Source organism: Rattus norvegicus, chromosome 4 (assembly GCF_021556685.1).
Source record: "Rattus norvegicus strain SHRSP/BbbUtx chromosome 4, alternate assembly SHRSP_T2T, whole genome shotgun sequence".
Taxonomy (NCBI): Eukaryota; Metazoa; Chordata; class Mammalia; order Rodentia; family Muridae; genus Rattus; species Rattus norvegicus.
In genome coordinates, this window is record NC_141537.1 from 117,687,664 (window position 1) to 117,709,092 (window position 21,429).

The window sequence follows — 21,429 nt, forward strand, 5'->3', positions numbered from 1 at the left end:
ATAGTGAATTAGATACAGAGCAGAGCTTAAAAAAAAGTTAACTTTCAAGCTCAGTGCTAATATGCTTAAGAAAATGTGGAATGGTATTAATCATCTCATGCTATTGCTAGTAGTTAATTTTCATAAAAGTATTAATATGGAAGTATTATTAAATTAGCAGTTTTAAAATTCTATTTTAACTTCTGATGTGTTAAATAAAATAAATAAGCTCTAGGATCTTGATTATTAAGAGACCCTATAGCCAAAATTTTGAGGACTGTTGACATAGGAATGATCACTGAACAAAGGAGCCACTGCATATAAAGATTGAAGATGAGAGGCTGTAGACTGAGAACTGCGTGTTCGTGCGTGCCCGTGTGCATGCTTACATACAGTGAGTGAGCTGCATACTGAGCACAACCAGTATTGATCTCTAATCTTACTCATGTTACTCACAGTGTTTTGAAATGGTCTTTTAAGTTTTATTTTTTTAATTTTTCTAGAGCGTATGGTTTTATGAGCATAGTCTTATAAAATAATTTATCATTAAATAAATATGTGCTTAATAAATGCTTGAATAAATAACAAGTATTCTCTTGGGATAAAATGACCCTTCTCTCCAAAAATCCCAGTAGATAGCAATGCTGTGTTGTCATAAAAAGGCTACATGCCGTTTAGTTCATTTTAATTTGTATGTATGAATATATGTATTTTTTTCTAACCAGATAGAAAAAAGGCATTAGAAGATGGAGGACAACGATCTATACATGGGACAGAAGTTACTAAACAGAAACATATTGAAGCAGTTGATAAAGGGCTCTCACCAGCACAAAAGCCTAAACTTACGAGTGGAACGAAACCATCCGCAAAATCTATAAGCTCTGTAAAGAGTGACTCACATTTAGGAGGACATTCTGCACACAAGTCTAAGAATCTTGAAGATGACACTTTACCTGAAGGTAAACAGGTGTCTGGTAAAGGTGCCTTGGTCCAGCGAAAGGTTAGTAATTCTTTTGTGGATTAGTTCAAGTGTACCTGCATCTGTTACTATGACAAATAGAAAAAGAAATTGGATCTTTGGGGTCACAGTTCTTATAATTTGAAATCAATATTTATTAAATTGCTTGGATGTGAGACAGGTTTTTTCCTTATGAGTAATAAAAGCCCAATAACTCACTCTTGTAGCTTAGGAATCCCAGATGGTTAGTGTTTGATGTGCCCAAAAACGTTTTAGTCAGGGTAGTGCATATTCTTGTAGTGTAGTTAGGCAGGCTAAAGCTTCTTAACAGACATGATCTCAGAACAAAAGCTTATGCTGTGATATATTTATGAAGAGTTTGGTTAGCTTCAGGAGCTGTGTGGCTGGAGAATTTAGCACAACCAGTATTAATGAACCTTAATTTTTATCAGCTTGAAGTTAAGAATTGATGATTTTCTGTCTGCTTTCGGTGTAGTAGTGTTTGTTTTTCAGTGCTGATTTACTGGTGTATTTTGATTATAACCTACTTGTTACTATACTGGCATACTCATATTTTGTTGAATTACTGTTAAATAACATCTAAAGTGTCATTTGTATAATTCTGGTAGGCCTAATATTTTATAATATGTACTTTTGATATTGTCTAAATACACTGAAGACTTTCGACAATTATATTCTGTGTTCCAAAAGGTTAAATTTTGGTTAACCTTAAAACAATATATAATTATAAAAGTTTGAAGATTATTAGGACTATTGAATATAGGGAAAAATTTTAATTAATCTTACAAGATTTTGTTTCAGGACTTTTGTTGATAGGATTTTCAAAAACTTTTGGTAAACTTGGTATTATGTATAACCAGATTCCTTTCTATTGTTTGTTTTGAAACGCAGTCTCTTTATTACATATCTCTGACTGTCCTGAAACTCACTATGTAGATTAGGCTGTCCTGGAACTCACAAGAAGTCTACCTGCCTCTGCCTCCTGGATGCTGAAATTAAAGGCATGTGTCACTATGCCTGGTTTCTTTTGTTAATTTTTTTTTTTTTTTTCGGAGCTGGGGACTGAACCCAGGGCCTTGCGCTTGCTAGGCAAGCGCTCTACCACTGAGCTAAATCCCCAACCCTGTTGTTTGTTTTTGAAATGAAAATGGAACAGTCAACACCTTTATTATATGAGTTACAGATGATGACGTACCTTTCTGAACTCATAGCTGTCTGCTCTGCCACACTGGCCTAGTCTTGGGGCAGTGCTGACAAGCAGCTTGCCCTGCAATTCTTTTTAAAGACAGTGTCTTGTTACAATGCATTAGCAGTGTTTACCTGGCCTGTATGAGTTCTTACATGTTCTGTTACCATCCCTTGAATTACTGGAATGGAGAGTGAACAGAAATGTACTATCCAAAAGAGATCCATAAAAGTATTAAATTGAATAGTAGAAATTATATGTGAAGTTATGACTACTGTACCTTATGGCTTATGTGCTTTCTTTTTAATTTTCTTTCATTCCAAAATCAGCCACGGAAAGATCAGTCTTTGAGTTCCAACTCAATTCTTCTTGTGTCTGAACTTCCAGAGGATGGCTTTACTGAAGAAGATATTAGAAAAGCATTTCAGCCATTTGGGAAAATTAGTGATGTCCTCCTTGTTCCTTGTAGAAATGAGGTGAGTCATTTAGTCAGTTGTGAAAATTCATGCAGACTTGTTGCTATTGTTGATATCCTAGCTGCTTTGTGCTATCTGTGTGTCATAATTAACTATTCATAGTATTTGTATTGACAGGAAGAGTACCCAGGAATGAACAAGGTTCCAGGGAATTGACTTATTTACATAATAAAGTGCCAGATGATAAATACTTAAGGTTTCGTAGGCTGGTCATAGGATCACAGTTATTTTGCCTTTGTGCTGTAGAAGTAGGTATGGATATATAAATAAGGAAGCATTGCTATGCTTCTAAAAATTCTAAAAATAAAGGTGAAAGTTAGAAAATAAATCTTTTTTTGTACAGTTTGTATTGTTTATGTGCATGTTATATTCATGATAGAGTTTGAGAATTAGGGACTAACCCTAGACTAAGGATAATAGACTAGTGTGAGTTAAGGCAAAGTGAAGACATGATAGTTGCCTTAAAGCAAGAGGCTTTAAATAAATATTTTGAGGTTGGCATTTATCTCATGATAGAATGCTTGCTAGGCTCTGGATATGGTCCTCAGCTCAAAAATACAAATTATGCATACATATCAGGCTACAGTGGGTCACAAACCAGAAAAGAAATGAAATACAATATAAAAGAGAGGCTTGCTCAGCAGATGAAGGATTCAGGGAAGGGAGTGGGTAAGAAAAGATTATGGTGATCGTCTTAGATGTGATATCTGTAGATCAAAACCAAGTCTATAGTTTCAGTAGATAAAACTGACCAACCCAGAATATATCCTACAGGGTTTTATTGAAACTAAAAGTCTGTAATTTATTCCACATTTTTTAAGTTTATGTATATGGGTGTATTATCTACATGTAGTCTGTAGACCACATACCTGCCTGGTGCTGCAGCGACCATAAGAGTTCTGGAAAAGTACCCAATGCTTTTAACTACTAAACCATCTCTCTAGCTCCTTTCCTCATTTCTTATCACTTAAAAATATTATTTGCTTAATATGGATGAACGTTCAGTAGAAATAAGTAACATTTGTTTGGTAGTTCCAAACCTTAGTGAAATAATATGTATTTTTTTAAAACTTGCTTATAAACAAAACAAAACAAAACAAAAAACCAGACTCAAAGTAAACTAGACTAGATCTTGGCTCTCCTCCAAATTAGCCATGCCTTCCCATTTCTTCCTGTCCCAGGAGCCTGCTATGGACTCTTATCTTGGTAATGACGTAGAACTTATTTAAATTATATATTGTATGAGAAACATCCTTAAGATCATATTATGTTAGCAAAACAAAATGACAAAAGCACCAGTTCTTATGTTCCACAGAGAGCATTAAGTCTATTTTAAAATGCCAAACTGTAAGCCTAGTGAGGTGGCACATGGATGGTAGCGACAGGAGGGTCAAAATTTGAAGGACAGCATTGACTACATAGCAAAGCAAGGCCAGCCTGGATGAGACTCTCATAAAAAGAATGAATATAAATAAAATCAATGCTTTTAAAACAGATTTTTCATTCACACACAAATTTTATTTTAGGCTTACTTGGAGATGGAGTTTAAAAAAGCAGTTACTTCAATCATGAAGTACATTGAAACAATGCCTCTTGTGATAAAAGGGAAAAGTGTGAAAGTATGTGTTCCAGGAAAGAAAAAGCCACAGGTAAATTGAATTTAGATGTTTCTGTTACTTTAACTTTTTAAATGTATGGGATACATGTAGAAAAGTACATAAGGGGTTGGGGATTTAGCTCAGCGATAGAGCGCTTGAGGCCCTGGGTTCGGTCCCCAGATCCGAAAAAAAGAAAAGGAAAAAAAAAGTACATAAATCTTAGTCCAAAGAATTAAAACCTTTTTTATTTGTCTACTTATGTACCACCACAACTAGTATAATGTTAAGTGATGAACAGCAGACAAGGCTAGTAAGTACCAGGGTAACAGACGCTGAAACGGCCACCTGGGTTGCCAAGTAGAATATTGACGGCACCGTAGAAGTCCCCATAACTACTTTGCTCCAGTTCTTAAACTTTCTCTTCTGCCCATCCTTTGTTTATGAAACCATAATTATGCTTACAGGTTTTGAACTTATATCCACATGTTCAATGAAGCCTTTTGTTTTTTTAAACATACCAATATCCCCCCCCCCCCCCCCGGAGCTGGGGACCGAACCCAGGGCCTTGCGCTTCCTAGGTAAGCGCTCTCTACCACTGAGCTAAATCCCCAGCCCCAGACATACCAATATTTGAGTTTAGTTTTTCTAGACCATTTCCTATGTTGTAATGTCCATAGATAATATCTATAGAATTATTTAGAAATTTTCAGGGGGCTAGAGAGATGGCTCAGTGGTTAAGAGCTCCGACTGTTCTTCCAGAGGTCCTGAGTTAAATTCCCAGCAACCACATGGTGGCTCACAACTATTTGTAATGTATCCAAAACCTTCTTCTGGTGTGTCTGAAGACAGCTACAGTGTACTTACTCTACAGTGTACTCACATACGTAAAATAAATAAAAGTCTTTAAAAAAAGAAAGAAAGAAAGAAATTTCCAGTAAGTTTTGCTTTGGTTATATATGTTTGACAGTTTACCTTTTTATTTGCTATAGAATGCCTTCTTTAGAGATTCATTAATACATAATTCCTTAATCAGTATTAATTTAATCTTAAAAGTGATTGAGTCTTTTCTCATTTTTTTGTGACTTTTATGTTGTGATTATGTTTATCTTGACAGTTCCTTATAGATACTTGAATTATTCCTTTTTTTTTTTTCTTTCCAAAAGCAAGACTTTAGTTAACTCCTCATGACTTTTACTGGCCACCCTTTTGTATTTATGAATTTCTTCAATTTAAAAATCCAGTGGAAATATGCTGTATTATTTTAAAAATAATTATTAGTTATCTATGTTAAACCTCCTTTGTTGAGTTGTCTCTATCTTTTCCACTTTCTATTGGTATTTTTGTTGATTTGAAGGGAGTCACTATATAGGCCAGACTGACCTCAAATTCCTATCCCTGCTTCAGCTTCCCTGCTGTAATATAGGCATGAACTATCACATGCAGCTTTCTATGGTATTTTTATCTTCATACGAATGCATTTATAGGTGTTGTTCTATCCTTCATACTAACTTAGTATTCTGTAATCTTGGAATTCTGACAATGTAGAAAGCATTGTCTTTGGTATGTTGCTTCATATATATATCTAAGCAATATAAAAATATATATGAATATATATCTATAAAATATTTTAAATTCCCATATACTAGAAATGAGCCAGTATGATTGATGGCTCAGTGAAGTAAGGCACTTGCCACTGACTCTGATGACCTAACCACATGGTAAAAGGAGAGCAGCGACCAGCCCGTGGAGCTTGTTCTGTGAATACCACACTTCTATTATATAACACTCATAAATACAGAAGGTGCACAATAAATAAATAAGATAAATGTAAAGAATATTTTTCATTTCCATATGCTTGAATGCATTTATATTTTCTAATGTGGATTTTGCTTTTCTCATTTGTCATGTTTTATAAGATCATCTCTAGTTCAGGGCCACAAATATAGTCTGTTTTCTTGCTGTTAAAAAATTATACATATATGATTTATATGTTTAACATTTATGTTATAATATATAATAAATATATTATAAAATGTATAATCTGGTTGGGGTCAGTATTATTTCCAAAACAGGTAGGGACCTAAACCCAAAATCTCTCCTTTCTCAACAGTTTGAAAGCTGCCTGTGTACAAACCACTCTACATGCATAGATCTGTTTGAAATTATTCTTTTGCATAAATAGAGTTATTGAATGGTATTACTATATAGTTTTCAACTGTTCTAATTCCTTGTTTTTCTGGTAGAGTTCTTTTTCTTTGTTTTCTATTTAAATTGATGTTAATAAGTCTGTTTGAGTGCGTTTGTATGTGTAAACAGCACATGCCTGAAGATAAAAAACAACTTGTGGGGTTCAGTCCTTTCTTATTTTGTGGATTCTGAGGTTCAAACTTAGGCTTCAGGGTTGGCAGTGAGTTAGTTCTCTTAGCCAGTGAGTCTTTCATAGTGTCCCATTTTCATTTAATCGGGAACTAATTTTATCATTCATTTAGAGTCTCTAGTAAATACTGAGATTTGACTTGCTTATATTGATGATTTTACATTACATCTATTCAGAAATACAATTTGTCATTCTATTTATTTACATTTTGTGCTCTTTAACAATTGTGTGTGTATTACTTTTTATTTTATTGGTTGCTCTTTGTATGTATGTGCACCGTGTCCATACCTGCTGCACTTGGAAGTCACAGGAGGCTATCAGATCTTCTGCAACTGGAGTTACAAACAGTTGTGAACTGCCATGTGGGTGCTGGGCATCAAACTTACATCTTCTAGAAGAGCAGCCAGTGACCACTGAACCCCAAATTTTATTTTGTAAATTTAAATTTTACTTATCGTTTTGTGTGTCTGAAAAACATACAGATACAGGCACATGCGTACTGTAGTGTACATATGGAGGGCATCGAACAGTTCTTAGGAATTGGTTCTCTTTTTTTCTCCCTAGAATCTGAACATCAAATTAGTCGGATTTGTTCAGCAAGTACCTTCACCTACTAGTCCATCTTGTTTACCCAAATTAGTGATTTATATAATATAAACTCTTAAGAGTTCATTATTTGTACTCTTTTATTTTGAATATAATTTTCTGTAGTTTCACTGGGTCTGCTTTTGTATAAAAGTATTAAATGGAAAATTCTGAAATAGATATTCCATATGTTTCCGATTGAATAGCGTGAAGAAATCCACAACTCTCTGGCTTTATCCTGCTAACTGTCTAGTATATGCGTGATGTGTATACTGCCTGCCCTTCAGTTACTCAGTAATGGTCTCTGGTTTCTATTGACTGTTGAAAACTCTTGTTTTCATTTTTTTAGATTACAATATAGTTACATAATTTCTTTCTTCCCTTCAAACCCCTTGCTGTCTCCAATTCATGTCTACTTTTTTCTTTCACTGCAGGTATATCCATATATGTATATACATATATATCCCTACATATACCCTGCTCAGTCTGTATAATGTTTGTCTTAGTCATTGTTTGTATTCCTGCACAGAACATCATGACTCAGAAGCAAGTTGGGGAGGAAAGGGTTTACACTTCCATAGTAGGGTTCATCACCAAAGGAAGTTAGGACAGGAACTCACACAGGGTAGGAACCTGTAGGCAGGAGCTGATGCAAAAGCTATGGAGGAGTGCTGCTTACTAGGTTGCTTCCCCTGGCTTGCTCAGCTTGCTTTCTCATAGAACCCAGGACTACCAACCCAGGGATGGCACCACCCACAGTGGGCCCTCCCACCCTTGATCACTAATTTAGAAAATGCCTTAAAGCGGGATCTCATGGAGGCATTTCCTCAAGGGAGGCTCTTTTGTGTCAAATTGACACACAAAACCAGCCAATGTTACTCATCTGTGTTTCAGGTATTGGTATTGGATAACCAGTTGGTGTACTCTTCCCAGAGAAGACTATTTCTTCCACTCTCAGCATTCCTTAGTTGCCTATAGTTTCTTGTGTAAGGATGTGATCTTGTGAGCACTCCTCCCAAGCCTCCACTTGAGCATGTCTATTAGTGTAATGCTGGTGAAACTTTCTGAGTATAGCTTCTGACCTTACTAGACAACATAATCTCACAGCAAGCTCCCTGTTCTTCTAACTCTTACAATTTTTCCTTCCACTTCCTCTTCTGATATGTTCTCCAGTCCTTAGCTTGGGGAATGTTTATAGATTTCCCCATTGGGATTTAGCTTCACGATTCTACATTTTGATTGGTTGTGGTTTTCTGTAATGGTCTTGCTGCAAAATGAAGTTTCCTTGATGAGGGATTGAGGGTAGAAGGGCAGATGTTTAGATTGTTGTTAGGGATTATGCTGTTGAAGATCAGTGACCGTCACTAACTCAGAGTAGTTGGTTAGGTTTCCAGTACTCGGCATTAGGCATGGTTTCTCTCTTGTGGAATGCGTCTATGTCCAGTTGGAGAACTGTTAGTTACTGCATAGAAATGCATGCACTACTGCACTCTTAGGGTTATTGTGCCAGGCTGTTGTGGTTATTATTATTGTGGTTCATGGGCATCATACCTCAGTAGAACTAACTGTTGGTTGCTTCTCTCCTTTGGAAGCTTGTATGACACCGTCTTGTACCTTTACAGATAGGATTTCATCGTGTTAAACATAATGAGACTAAAACATAAGTCTCATAAACTTCAGTGTAGACCAGTCTGGCCTTCAGTTCACAGAAATCAGCCCACCTCTGCTTCCTGCCTCCTGTCCCCTGCCTCCTGTGAGTGCTGGGATTAAAGGCATGCACCACCCTTCCAAAATCCCATTTTGCTTTTATTCAAGTAATTCTTACTTTGCTCAACCTTGTTCTTAGGGTGTATGTTGATGGTCAGTGTGTGTGTGTGTGTGTGTGTGTGTGTGTGTGTGTGTGTGTGTGTGTGTGTGTGTGTATGTGTGTGTATGTGTGTGTGTGTATATATATATATATATATATATATATATATGCGCCAAAGAAACCATGAGATACTTTTTTTTTTTTTTTCGGATCTGGGGACCGAACCCAGGGCCTTGCGCTTGCTAGGCAAGCGCTCTACCACTGAGCTAAATCCCCAACCCACTTTTTTTTTTTTTTAAAGATTGATTTATTTATTCATTCCATGTATGTGAGTACACCGTCACTGTGTTCAGACACACCAGAAGAGGGCATCAGATCTCATTGTAGATGGTTGTGAGCCACCACGTGGTTTCTGGGAATTGAACTCAGGTCCTTTGGAAGAGCAGTCATTGTTCTTTAACCACCGAGCCATTTCTCCAGCCTGAGATACTTCTCTGAAGTGAAAAGGGTGGTATGATGTTTTGAGAGACCAAACCATGTAACTATAATCACGGTTTATTATGTTCTTTTACTATCATTAATGTTTTATTGTACCTAATTTAAACATTCAGCTATTATAGATATATATGTGTAGGGAAAAACCATATACTTCTGGTTTCATCCTGTGCCTAGTTTGATCTATTAGAGCTCTTTGAGGGCACATCACACATATAGGTGGAACTACTGTACTGATATTTCCTTGGGTCTGATGAAAAGTTCTAAGAGTACAGTGGCAAGTTCAATCTCATTTTATGCTGTTGAAAAATATGGGCATATGGAAAGGGAGGACAAAATCAGAGGCCCATCTGAAGCTCTTGTAGTGACTAAAACATTGTGTTCACAAAGGAAATATAAACAGGAAAGGGTAATAGGCATTTATACTCCAGAAGAGGAAGATTTTGTATGTTTTCATTGTTGAACTTTGCATTTTTCTATATTGTCTAAACTGCCTTCTAATTGGAGAAAGCTAATTTTTTTTGTAAATATATTTTCTTAGAACAAAGAAATGAAGAAGAAACCTTTAGATCTTAAGAAATCTGCATCTGCTTTAAAGTAAGTGAATTCATGTTTTCATATGAAAAATTAATGTGTCCACGTTTAATTTTTAAGGCTGTATCTTTAAACATAATTTAAATTTAAATATTCACAAACTTCAGTTTTAGACATTTATAGAATTTAAAACTAGTTTTTTGTGTTTTCTAATTTTTTTTCCTTTTAAATAGAAAAGAGACAGATGCTTCAAAAGTCATTGAAAATGTCACTTCAGCTTCTTCTGGTAAGTTGTAATCTTTGTGTGTAGAGGTCAGTAGACGTCCTCAGATGTCCGTCCTTGCTTTCCACTTGTCAGGATCTCTTATTGTTCACTGTTTGTGTGTTTCAGAGTAGCTGATCCTTAACTGTCTTAGGATTCTTCTGTCTCTTTCTACCAGTTTGCCTTAGGCATGTTGGGATTACAGATGAATGCTACTGCATTTAACTTTACATGGATCCTGGAATGTGAACTCCGGTCCTTATGTGTGTAAAGGCAAACACTATCCACTAAGCCAACTCCCCAGACTGTAGCTTTTAAAACTCACTCAAATGAATGTATTTTGTCAGTTTACTAAAAACTTCTTGCAAAATAATGTTAGGAAGATACTTACTGAGCCTTAAATAGTGATGTCCCAAACAGTGATCTTTCTACACAGCCTTGCCTACCGTAGAACTCACTTTGTAGACCAGGTTGACCTCAAGCTCACAGAGACCCTCTTGCCTCTGCTTCCCTTGTGCAGAGATTAAAGTTGTGAGCTACTACACTTGGCTTTCAGGAGACTTTTAATCATGAAAATTTATATACTTCTCCATAATTAAAGAAAAGGTGAATGAATCGTAGACTTCCATTCAGAGTAAAAGATGGTATCTTTTCCTACCAGGACAGGCTGATGACTTGATAAAACTTTTCTAGGATGGAAATAGAGGCCACTTAACTATCAATTAATATTAATGAAACTATTTGTACAATCTTTCTGATGGAAAGTTCAATATTAATAAATTTTACTAAATGAAAGAAGGAAGAAAAAATTGATGTTTGTGTACTCTTGACAACTTTTATTCTCAGAAGTACTGTCCTCCTCCTTTGAGACAGTGTCTCTTGTTGACCTTGAGCTCACCAGTTAACTTAGTCCCCAATGCTGGGATTATGAGTGTGGGGTGCCATACTCAGAGTTTTTATATGATTTTTTTTTTTAGGAATCTAACTCAAATCCTCATATTGCATGAGCAAGTACATTAACTGAGACACCCCCAAACCTAAAAGTGTGCATTTTGACTTGGTCAAGTCTACATCTAAGAATTTTTTAAAGTAATAACTCCCAGGACAAAAGGGAATGGAGGCTACAATGCTCTTTGAAAATTACTCCAAGGTCGGCTCTTACCTAAATCTGAATGTTATTTGTAATGTGCTATAGAAATACTTTTTTTTTTTCATTATTTTAGCCAAATCTGGACAAATAAAGTCATCTACAGTCAAGGTGAACAAATCTGCAGGTATGTCGGTTTTATGTGTTCTAGGCAGGTGCCTCTTCTACTGATCTATACTGCGTGTCCTAATGGTTTATTTTTATTAGGATTTTAGTTACTAAATTGCTGAAGAACTACATAGGCATGTATTTCACAAGATAAAGTATATATTCAGTAATATATATTAATCTTTGAGAACTATAGTCATTTAGTTGTCAGAATGAAATTTAATATAGAGTACTCTGATATTATCGAAGATAACTGGAGAAGCATTTTAGGGAATGAATATCATAGTTTTTTCCTTCCTCTTTCATTCATGACTGATTTTTATATTATATAGTTGTCCGGATAATGCACATACAATTTTTATAAGCTATAGTTCTTTTTTTGTTGTTTGAAACCGCATCCCATGTATCCCAAATGGGCCCTGAACTTGCCATGTAGTCGAGGTTGATCTTGAATCTTGATCCTCCTGCTTCAACCTCCTGAGTGCTAGAATTACAGGTGTGTACCACCATGCCTGGCTTACTGTAGTGGGTTTTTAAGTAATAAAATTTCTTTCCCTGGTGCATTCCACTATTCTCCTTTCCTTCCTATTTTTGCTAAGTATCGGTTATATTAGAGATATTCAGGATAAAGAGTAGTATATTAAATTGTCTTTGTGTTAAAAAGGGAAATGCCATTGTAACTGGCAGATTTGGAATTTTCATGTAGTCTAAGGTGGTCTTCTGAGGTCATCATAAAGTTTTAGGAAACGTTTTGAGATTTCATTTATTTAACAAACAATTTTATTTAAAGTTTGTGGGAGTCATTAGGTTGGGAACTAAAACTGCTAGCTTCCATTAACTGCTGGGAATAAATGCTAGCTGGGCATTATTTCCTTAAGTTTCTCGCATCCTCATCTAAGTGGTAAAGTGATTTGTCCATGATAACATGTATACGTAAAGAAATCTCTTAACTACTGGCTTACTGAGGTTCAGTTTATCCAAAATAGCAAACTTGTAAATTGCTAACAATTGACTAGTTAAGTGCTGAACTCTTAGGGATTGGTGCATAATTTATCAATTATGGACAGGGATACATTCATATATTTTAAGACATACAGTAAATGTCTGATATTGAAAAAGTCCATATATATATATATGCTTCAGTATTAACTAATATATATTTTATATGTACATATATTTATATATGTATACTTATATATACATATACACTTGTAATTAAGATTTTGAGACAGGGTCTTACTATGTTTCCCAGGATGGCTTGGAACTCCTAAGTAGCCCAGGGCTAGTCTCAAACTGAAGAGATCAGCCTGCCTCTGGCTTGTTGAGTGTTGGGATTAAAGGGGTGTGCCACACCTGGCTATGATAAAGTTTAATTTGTAAATTAGGCACAGTAAAAAATAAACAGTGAGCTTATGTGAACAGTCTTTATGTGACCTTACGTATTTTTAAATGCATTTCATGAACTGTGACCCAGAGAATCATACATTGAGAGCCTTTGTATAGTTGCTTTTGGAACCAGTGAACACATGAGATTGCTTTGTGTCCTCACCCATTGTATTTTAGTTTTTAGCTTATTCATACATTCAGGGAGATATATTTAACTATCCTACTTTCTAGTAACCAATATCTCTCTCTTAAAGAAATTATAGCTAGAGGTTCCAAATTATGATACCATTTTATGTTTTGAATAAAATATTGTCATTCTTGTCGTTTTTTAATGAGGTTCTTTGGAGATTGATACTAGTTTTGTATCAAATAAAAACAGTTTTGACTATAGCTTTTGTGATTTAGGGAAATCAGCGGGTTCTGTAAAATCTGTGGTTACGGTAGCTGCGAAAGGTAAAGCTTCTATCAAAACAGGTAAGACAACTGAGGGAGAGAGGCTTATTAAATTTATTTTATGAATTTAATGAATACATTATTGAAAGCAAGTTTAGAATTTATTCAATAATTTCTAGTATCTGATAACACATTGAAGAATTTAGCAGTCTTCAGTATTTAAATTTTACAATATAGGATTTTTTATTTTTTGGTACTATGTTCTTTAACAAAAAATACATTTCTGTACCAGTCTATATTCTGTAGCAGTATATATTATGGTTATATACTATATATGCAAGTATATGACTATATGGATCAGCAGTAATATGTTCATAGGTTTCTCTGTCATTGTCCCCTTTAAATGGTTTAATCTTCCCTCTTTTGCTCTTGTTCTAATTGTTATTTCATACTCCTTTCCACAGCTTAAACAGTTAATTTGATGCTTGTTAATTTAAAACAGATTACTTTCCCTGATAAAGAAAACACTTTTTAACATAAATGTTGTACATTGACATTAACATAGTCCTATTAATAGTATCTTTTCTAATACTGAATATCAAGAAGCTTTTGTAGACATTTCAAAATACATATTTTTAATTCTATATTTCACATGAGAATTAAACTTGGGACTAATTTAAGACCAACAAAAAATGTTTCAACTTAAATTTGGTTTTAATATTACTTATAAAAATTTGAACATAAAAATGTAATAAATTGCTTTTCAGATAAGCTTGAGCTATTTATTTCTGATATATTAAGATGAAATATGCAAAACGAGTAGGCTTTTAATCTTAGAGTAATGGTTTAATTCTACTTTTAAAAGCAAAATCTGGAAAGAAGTCTCTAGAAGCTAAAAAGTCTGGGAATATCAAAAACAAAGACTACAATAAACCCGTGACTGTATCAGGTAACCATGTGCTATCACTCAGTGGTTTTTTGTTTTTGTTTTTGTTTTTTTTTTTGTTTTTGTTTTTTTGGATTTTCTTGCTTTATATTCAAGATATATTTTGAAATTTTCTTTAAAATTCCTAAAGGCCTGTTTGAGATATCTCAGTTATTAAAATGTTGTTGAGTATGCAAGCATGAAAACCTGTATTTGGCTCCCAGCAACCCACATAAAAGCCAGGCATAGCACACACCTGTAATCCCAGTGCTGGGTTGGGGTGGGGACAGACAACATAGGCAAATTCTGGAGTTCATTAGCCAGCCAACTTTGCTGAATATCTATTTCTAGGGTCAGTTAGTAAGACCCTATCTCAAAAAATTAAGGTTTGAGAGCAATGGAGATAGCCGTGGAGATGTTGTCCTCTGACTCTGATATGTATGACACATATGCACATGTATGTTTGCACACACAGAACCACACAGCCTCAAAGGGATTATTTTGTTTTTCAAAGAAGTTTCATTAGCATTTGAGAATCTAAAGTGATGAAATTACTAGCTTAGATTCCAGTTCAGATTCATTAGTTTAATTATAGTATTATTTTCTTGAAAATTAAAGTAGTCTGTTTTATGCAGCAAACTCTGAAGTCAAGGCTAGTAGAGAAGACAAAGCCACTGGAAAGAATGCTGTGGAAACTACTTCAGGTAGGCCAGTAGAAATTTTATTTTGTGCTTTATATTTAAAATTGAAAGAAAGTACTTTTAAGAAAAGAGATACATGTGTATATTTTTCTAGTACTGGGGTAAAATCTTAAGTCAAATTAGGATTCAGTTTATACTCTTGTCACTATATCCAAGATGTATTATAGCTAGTGCTTCTTTGTGGGTTCTTTTTTTTTCCACCGTTTTTCCACCCTTTTTTTACCCTTTCGACCCCTAACACTACATAAGAGAGATAAAAGGATAGAAAGAAAAGGAAAGATCCCTGAATAAAAGTCAGAGGCCAGAAAGGCATTGATGTTGTCCTTAGCCTACCACCTGGTAATTTAGGGGGTCAAGTTTCTTTGGACAAGTTTGATCTTCTCATCTTCACTGTCAGGATATTCAATTTCTTCTTATTTCTTTTTTGTGCATGACAGTTTAACAAGCCTCAAACAATAACCAACCAGCAGTCCACTCTGCCTCTTGGGACCCTAGCATTTATATACCCTCTAAAAAAATCCCCACAATTCCAAACGGAGTTCACACAGCAGCAGAAATTATCTGCAGCTGGCAAAATCATGCCCCTGCTAGAGCATGAGGTCAATCACAGTCAGCTGCTGTGGACAGTCTGAAACAGCCTCATCTCCCACACCTGTGATTAAAATGAAAACATATTCTTACAATGTCTGTCTGTCTCTGTCTCTGTCTCTGTCACTCTCTGTCTCTGTCTCTGTCTCTGTCTCTGTCTCTCTCTCTCTCTCTCTCTCTCTCTCCCCGTCTCTCTGTCTTTCTGGGTATGGGTGTGTGAGGAAACCAAAATTCCGAAGTTATCATTACAATGTACTTAAAGACTGGTATCCTAGAAAAACAAGGTCCTCTAAACTCAACTGAGCAGAGCTCCTGTGGACTGAGACTGAAGCAGGAAGCACATGGCCTGCATGAGTGTACACCAGTGTCTTCCGAGTATACATTGTAATTTTCAGCTGTTTCAGCTGTACAAACTTGAATATATTTTTGTTTTATCTTACTATATTTTATTTTGCTAGCATTTTGTTGTTATATGTTAGAAGCTGGCTTTCTAATGAGAGAACGAAAGGGAGTGAATCTGGATGGGAGAGTGGGGGATGTGGGAAGCAACTGGAAGAAGTAGAAACTAAATCATTTTTCAATAAAAGAGGGAAGATTTGGTGTTCCTCTTATACTTCTTTCCTACTGTTTCTTACCCATTTGTCAGTCACATATGTCCAGATAACTTATTTAACTTACTGTGGAATAAAGAGGAACCTTGAAGATTGCATGAACTTTTAAAAATTGTGTTTTTATTGTTTTTTTATTGTTTTGTTTTTTTTTTTTTTTGGTATTAAGGTGCTTTGGAGGCCACAGAAAATGAACCAGTGAGCAAGGTCAGTTTTTTTATTTTATTTACATAGAATTCTTAAAGCAACTATATTCACCTTTTGGCATGGCAAAATATTTTAGTCATTTTTAAACTCTTTAGATATGGTGTTGGTTTAAAAACCTTGAATAAATGTATATGTGTTTATGAAGGTTACTTTCCTCTGAGAACATGTTAAGGCAAATTTAGTTTGGAACAGATAACTATTTTGGAACTGAAAAAACTAGAACCTGTACACATTGAAAATTTGTTTCGTTTTGTTTCATTAGGTGATATTTGTTTGAGATAGGCTTTCTTTGTATCCTGGACTGAGCTTGAACATGCTATGTTGCAAGGAGAAACCTGGACTTTCATTTCCTGCTTCAACTTTTTTAGTGTGGTTATTACTGAAGTGTGTTACCACACTCAGTTTATTCATTCATTGGCTTAAAATGTAGGGTTTTGTACATGTTTTGCAAGTACATCACTAGCTGAGACAGTTTCTAATAATCCTTTTTGACATTTCATTTTTTTCTAGCCTTAAAATGTGAGATCTGTGAATATTTTGATTATCAAGGCTTATTGTTTGTACTGCATTTTTTTTTTTTAGAGAAACAAATGATTATTTATTCAAAGGGCATAAATTTCACTTTATTTTCTTACATTTAACAGTATATTAACAGTATATTCATCTAGATTTCAATTGTTAGAATTTAAGGTTGCTCATATGCTTTGCCCTAATTCATTTTTATTTAATAATCCACTGAGTAAGAAATCACTGAATAGGATGTCGTAGTTTAAGAAAAGTATTTTAGGGCTAGAGAGATGGCTCAGTATTAAGGGTACTGCCTGCTCCTCCAGAGGTCCTGAGTTCAAATCCCAGCAACCACATGGTGACTCACAACCATCTGTAATGTGATCCAATGCCCTCTTCTGGTGTGTCTGAAGACAGCTACAGTGTACTTATATATAATAAATAAGTCTTTAAAAAGAAATAGAAAAGTATTTTAAAACACTGGTGTAATGGGGTCAGTGTAGTACAGCATTCCCATAAAGCTCTTTAGAAGGAGCCATATATAAACAAACATGAGAGGCTGATTGTTAGTCACTTGTTTTTTTAAAGCTCTGGCTTTTTGCAGGTTGTTTTAGTTAGGGTTTTACTGCTATGAACAGACACCATGACCAAGGCAACTCCTATAAGGACAACATTTAATTGGGTCTGTCTGGCTTACAGGTTCAGAGAGTCAGTTCATTATCATCAAGACAGGAGCATAGCAGCATCCAGGCAGGCATGGTGCAGGAGGAGCTGAGGGTTCAACATCTTCATCTGAGGTAGCTACTGGAAGACTGACCTCTAGGCAGCTAGGAGTAGGGTTTTAAAGCCCATGCCCATAGTGATACACCTATTCCAACAAGGCCACACCTCTAAATAGTGCCACTCTCTGGGCCAAGCATATAAAAACCATCACACAGGTTTTTTTGTTTTGTTTTCCTTTCTACCCCCTAAGGTCAAAATATGCCAAGTTTACCATAGAGGTTCTGGAATTTTCCCAATTTCTACAAAAGGAAAAGCGAGTGTAATGAATGAGAAAATCAATTTAGAGAATAAATAGCTGTAGAACAAAATAAAGCAGTAAAATGCTTACTTGTTGGTATAAGGATCATAAAGGGAATAGATGAACTTAAAAAATACTGCCTGGGAGAGATTGATGTTCAGGAAGATGAGAAGACACTGGTTTAGATGTTAGATCTACATATGGCATTGTAAGGCACAGCATATGTGAAGGAAGGAGCTGTGGTCAGAGATAGGGGGATACGAATTTCTATTTGAAAACAGTAAGCCAAAAGGAGACTGATGACCTGGACTAGATGAGAAATGGTATGTCTGTAATTCTTCTATGTAATTGAAAATTGTAAATTTTCAAGTTCTAAGGGTGTCTAAGTTACTGTTCTATTGCTGTGACTGAGACATTATGACCAGTCAACATACAAAGGAAAGTGTTTAACTGGGGGCTTGCTTACAGTTTCAGAGGCTAGTCTGTTTTCATCAGGTTAGGAAGGATGGCAGTTGGCAGGCATGCACGCACTCCCACCCCCCCACCACAAACAGGAAGCAGAGAGACTAAGAATGGACCTGGCATTAACCCCTCCAACAGGATCACAACCACTCCAATAAGGTCACACCTCACCTTCGATATCAAACATTCAAATGTATATTATGTATAAGCCTTATGGGGCCTTTCTCATTCAAAAAAAAAACAAAACAAAACAAAACCACCATTAATTTGAGACCTTATCAGCCTCCTGATGTATTTGGCTTTCCTTCCAGTAGTAAATAGTAATCACTTTCTTAATTTGTTTTGAAGGAAATGGAGGAAATGAGTGTAGTTTTTATTTCTAATTTGCCTAATAAAGGATATTCTACAGAAGAAATTTACAACTTAGCAAAACCATTTGGTGCTTTGAAGGATATTTTGGTTTTATCATCTCATAAAAAGGTAAGAATTTATGATAACTTTATATTATAAGTATTTTGATGGGGTTGGGGATTTAGCTCAGTGGTAGAGCGCTTGCCTAGGAAGCGTAAGGCCCTGGGTTCGGTCCCCAGGTCCGAAAAAAAGAACCAAAAAAAAAAAAAAAAATAAGTATTTTGATAACACTAAAATTTAAAAAATACTAAAAATTTTAGGGATTATCTGAAAATCTCCTTTTAAGCTAGTGATTTAAAGAAAAAGAAAAAAAAAAAACCCAACCTTTTTATGTGTTGTGTTGTGATTTTGAAACAGGGTTTTACTTGTACTGGCTTTAAACTCATGGTCCTCTATCCCAGCCTGGCTTTATAATCAGCCAGTCTCAATCTCCCTCTTTCCCTCCACTCCTCTTTCCTAACTATCTCAGGGGTCGGGGTGGGGTGTTAGGAATTGGACGTAGGGCTAGGTACATGCTTTACTGCTAAGCTATAGCCCTAGCCTAACTAAGGGATTTGAAAATGAAAAACTTAAGTATCTTCTACTTCAGTATTGTCCTAATTAAGTATAATTGGTTTTGGTTTGATTGTTTGCTTTTCTTTTTCTTTTTACAATTTATTTGGAAAGCTGGGGTGGTAACTTAGCAGTTAAGTGTTCGAGCGTCTCTTCCAGAGGACCCAGGCTTGATAACCCAGCATCTACAAGACAGCTCACAACAGCCTATAGCTACAGTCCTAGTGGATCTGATGCCCTCTTCTGATCTCCAAGGGCATGTGTGTTGCACAGCCATACATGCAGCAAGACCCCCATACACACTATTTAATTTTTTTTAGGATTTATTTTTATTTTGACATCAATTTGAGTCTAGAAACTGTTTAATGCCTATTAAATATCACTAGTAGGACAACAGAAAGATTAATAAATATTGGCAACTCAGAACTACCTATCTAGTTCCAAAAGATACAATAAATACCCTTTCTAACCCATATGGGGTCCTGTATTCTTCATACGGTGCACTTAAACTCATACAAGCACACAAACATAAAACTATTAAAATATAAACATAACTATTACAAACATACAACTATTAAATATACAAACATAAACTATTAAAACTATAACAATATAAAACTATTGTTTTAAAAATAGCTCAACAAAATTTCTTGTTAATAAACAACTGTGGGAGGTGCTGTAATAACCTTACAGGAGGGGAGATTTCTGGAAAGAATCTAAAAGTATTACTCTTTGGGCAGTGGAGGTCTTATGACCCAGCCAAGTTGGCAGTCACTCAATTTTTTAAAGTAGTGGGATACATGGATCAGGACCATCAGCTAGTGTGTTTACAGAACAGTGGCGAATACAAGGTGAGTTATATGCAGTTTTAAATTAAGTGTAATGGTTACACAGCTCTCTAGACTACTGAATTGTACACACTTTAAAAGAGGGGAAACAGGATATGGATCATAGCTTTCTTTTTATAGTTTTATGTCTTTATTGTTATTATATGAATATTTTGCTTTCATGTATGGTTGTTTGTCACATGTGTGCCTGGTCCTTTTGGAGGTCAGCAGAATGCATCAGATTCTCTGCAACAGGAGTTAAAGGAGGCTGTGAGCCATTGTGTGGGTATTGGGAATCAAAACTGGATCTTCTGTAAGAGCAACCTGTACTCTTAACCACTGAGCTGTCTCTCCAGCCCCCTAAAGCTTATTTTTAGATACAGGTTATTTGTAATGTTTAAAGGAAGATGAAAAAAGAAAGCACTCTATTCTTTTGCTGCACAATTGTTTCATATGATAAAGTAAAAGGAGAAATTTTGAGCTTTTAAAAAGAATTCAAATTGATAAGTTTATATTGTAATACCAAAACATCTACTAGATGTTTATTAGTAAATATCTACTAGATATGTCTAAAAATCTAAGCCAGCAAACCAAGGTATTATCTGCCCAGATTTGTTTAGTATTGAGTAGAATTATTAAATACTTGGAGATAAAATACTTTTCTAAAATTATATAGATAAATACCAGACTTTCCTACTAGTCGTTTCCCCTTGTCTGTGAGAATTGTGTTTCAAGACCCCTGTGTATGTTTGAACTTGAGAGGTACTGAACCCTAGGTATTCGGTATTCTTCATATTTCATGCATACACAGATTTAACATCTCTTTCTTGTTAATGAAGCATTTCTATCCCACACACTTTAATTGTGGCAGTTTAAAGGACTAATGCAAAGCTAGCACACATATCTTTCCTCAACTTTATAATCTCAAGGATTTTTTTTCTTACCATAATTTTTTTTTACCAAAATCAGCATGTAATTTATCTTTTTGTTTTTGAGATATATTTATTTGTGTTTAATATGTGACCATGTATGTACTACAGTATATGCATGCAAGCCAGAGGGCAATTGAATTGTGGTGGTTAAGCTTGGCCACAAGAACCTTTACTCACTGAGTACTCATACAGGCTTCATGCATTTTTTTTTCCTCAGTCTGTTATGCTGATCACTTTGGCTTTTTCATTTACAGGAAGTACCTTTGAGGGCTTCTTCTTGGTGGTTATAATTGTTAGCATCACTGTTGTTATACTTTGTGGCCATGATTAAAATAAAGGTTCCTTGAACACAGGTTGCTGCACAAGTTGATAACAA

General features: G+C 35.3%; 1 protein-coding gene across 50 annotated transcripts in view; it reads left to right on the top strand.

The window, feature by feature from the left end:
- The window catches only part of Zfp638 (zinc finger protein 638), a 122,327-nt gene that overhangs the window by 76,052 nt on the left and 24,846 nt on the right, over positions 1–21,429 (top strand). For 15 of the 50 annotated variants that reach the window (XR_015685555.1, XR_015685554.1, XR_015685556.1 and 12 more), the window contains 11 exon segments: positions 705–979; positions 2,474–2,620; positions 4,147–4,269; positions 10,024–10,079; positions 10,250–10,302; positions 11,502–11,552; positions 13,325–13,393; positions 14,178–14,261; positions 14,873–14,941; positions 16,304–16,341; positions 18,680–18,811. Coding sequence is in view for 41 of the 50 variants with exons in the window: in XM_087657438.1 (XP_087513564.1) it covers positions 705–979; positions 2,474–2,620; positions 4,147–4,269; positions 10,024–10,079; positions 10,250–10,302; positions 11,502–11,552; positions 13,325–13,393; positions 14,178–14,261; positions 14,873–14,941; positions 16,304–16,341; positions 18,680–18,811 (1,097 nt within the window). In the remaining 9 variants the exon portion in view is untranslated. 50 annotated transcript variants of the gene reach the window in all.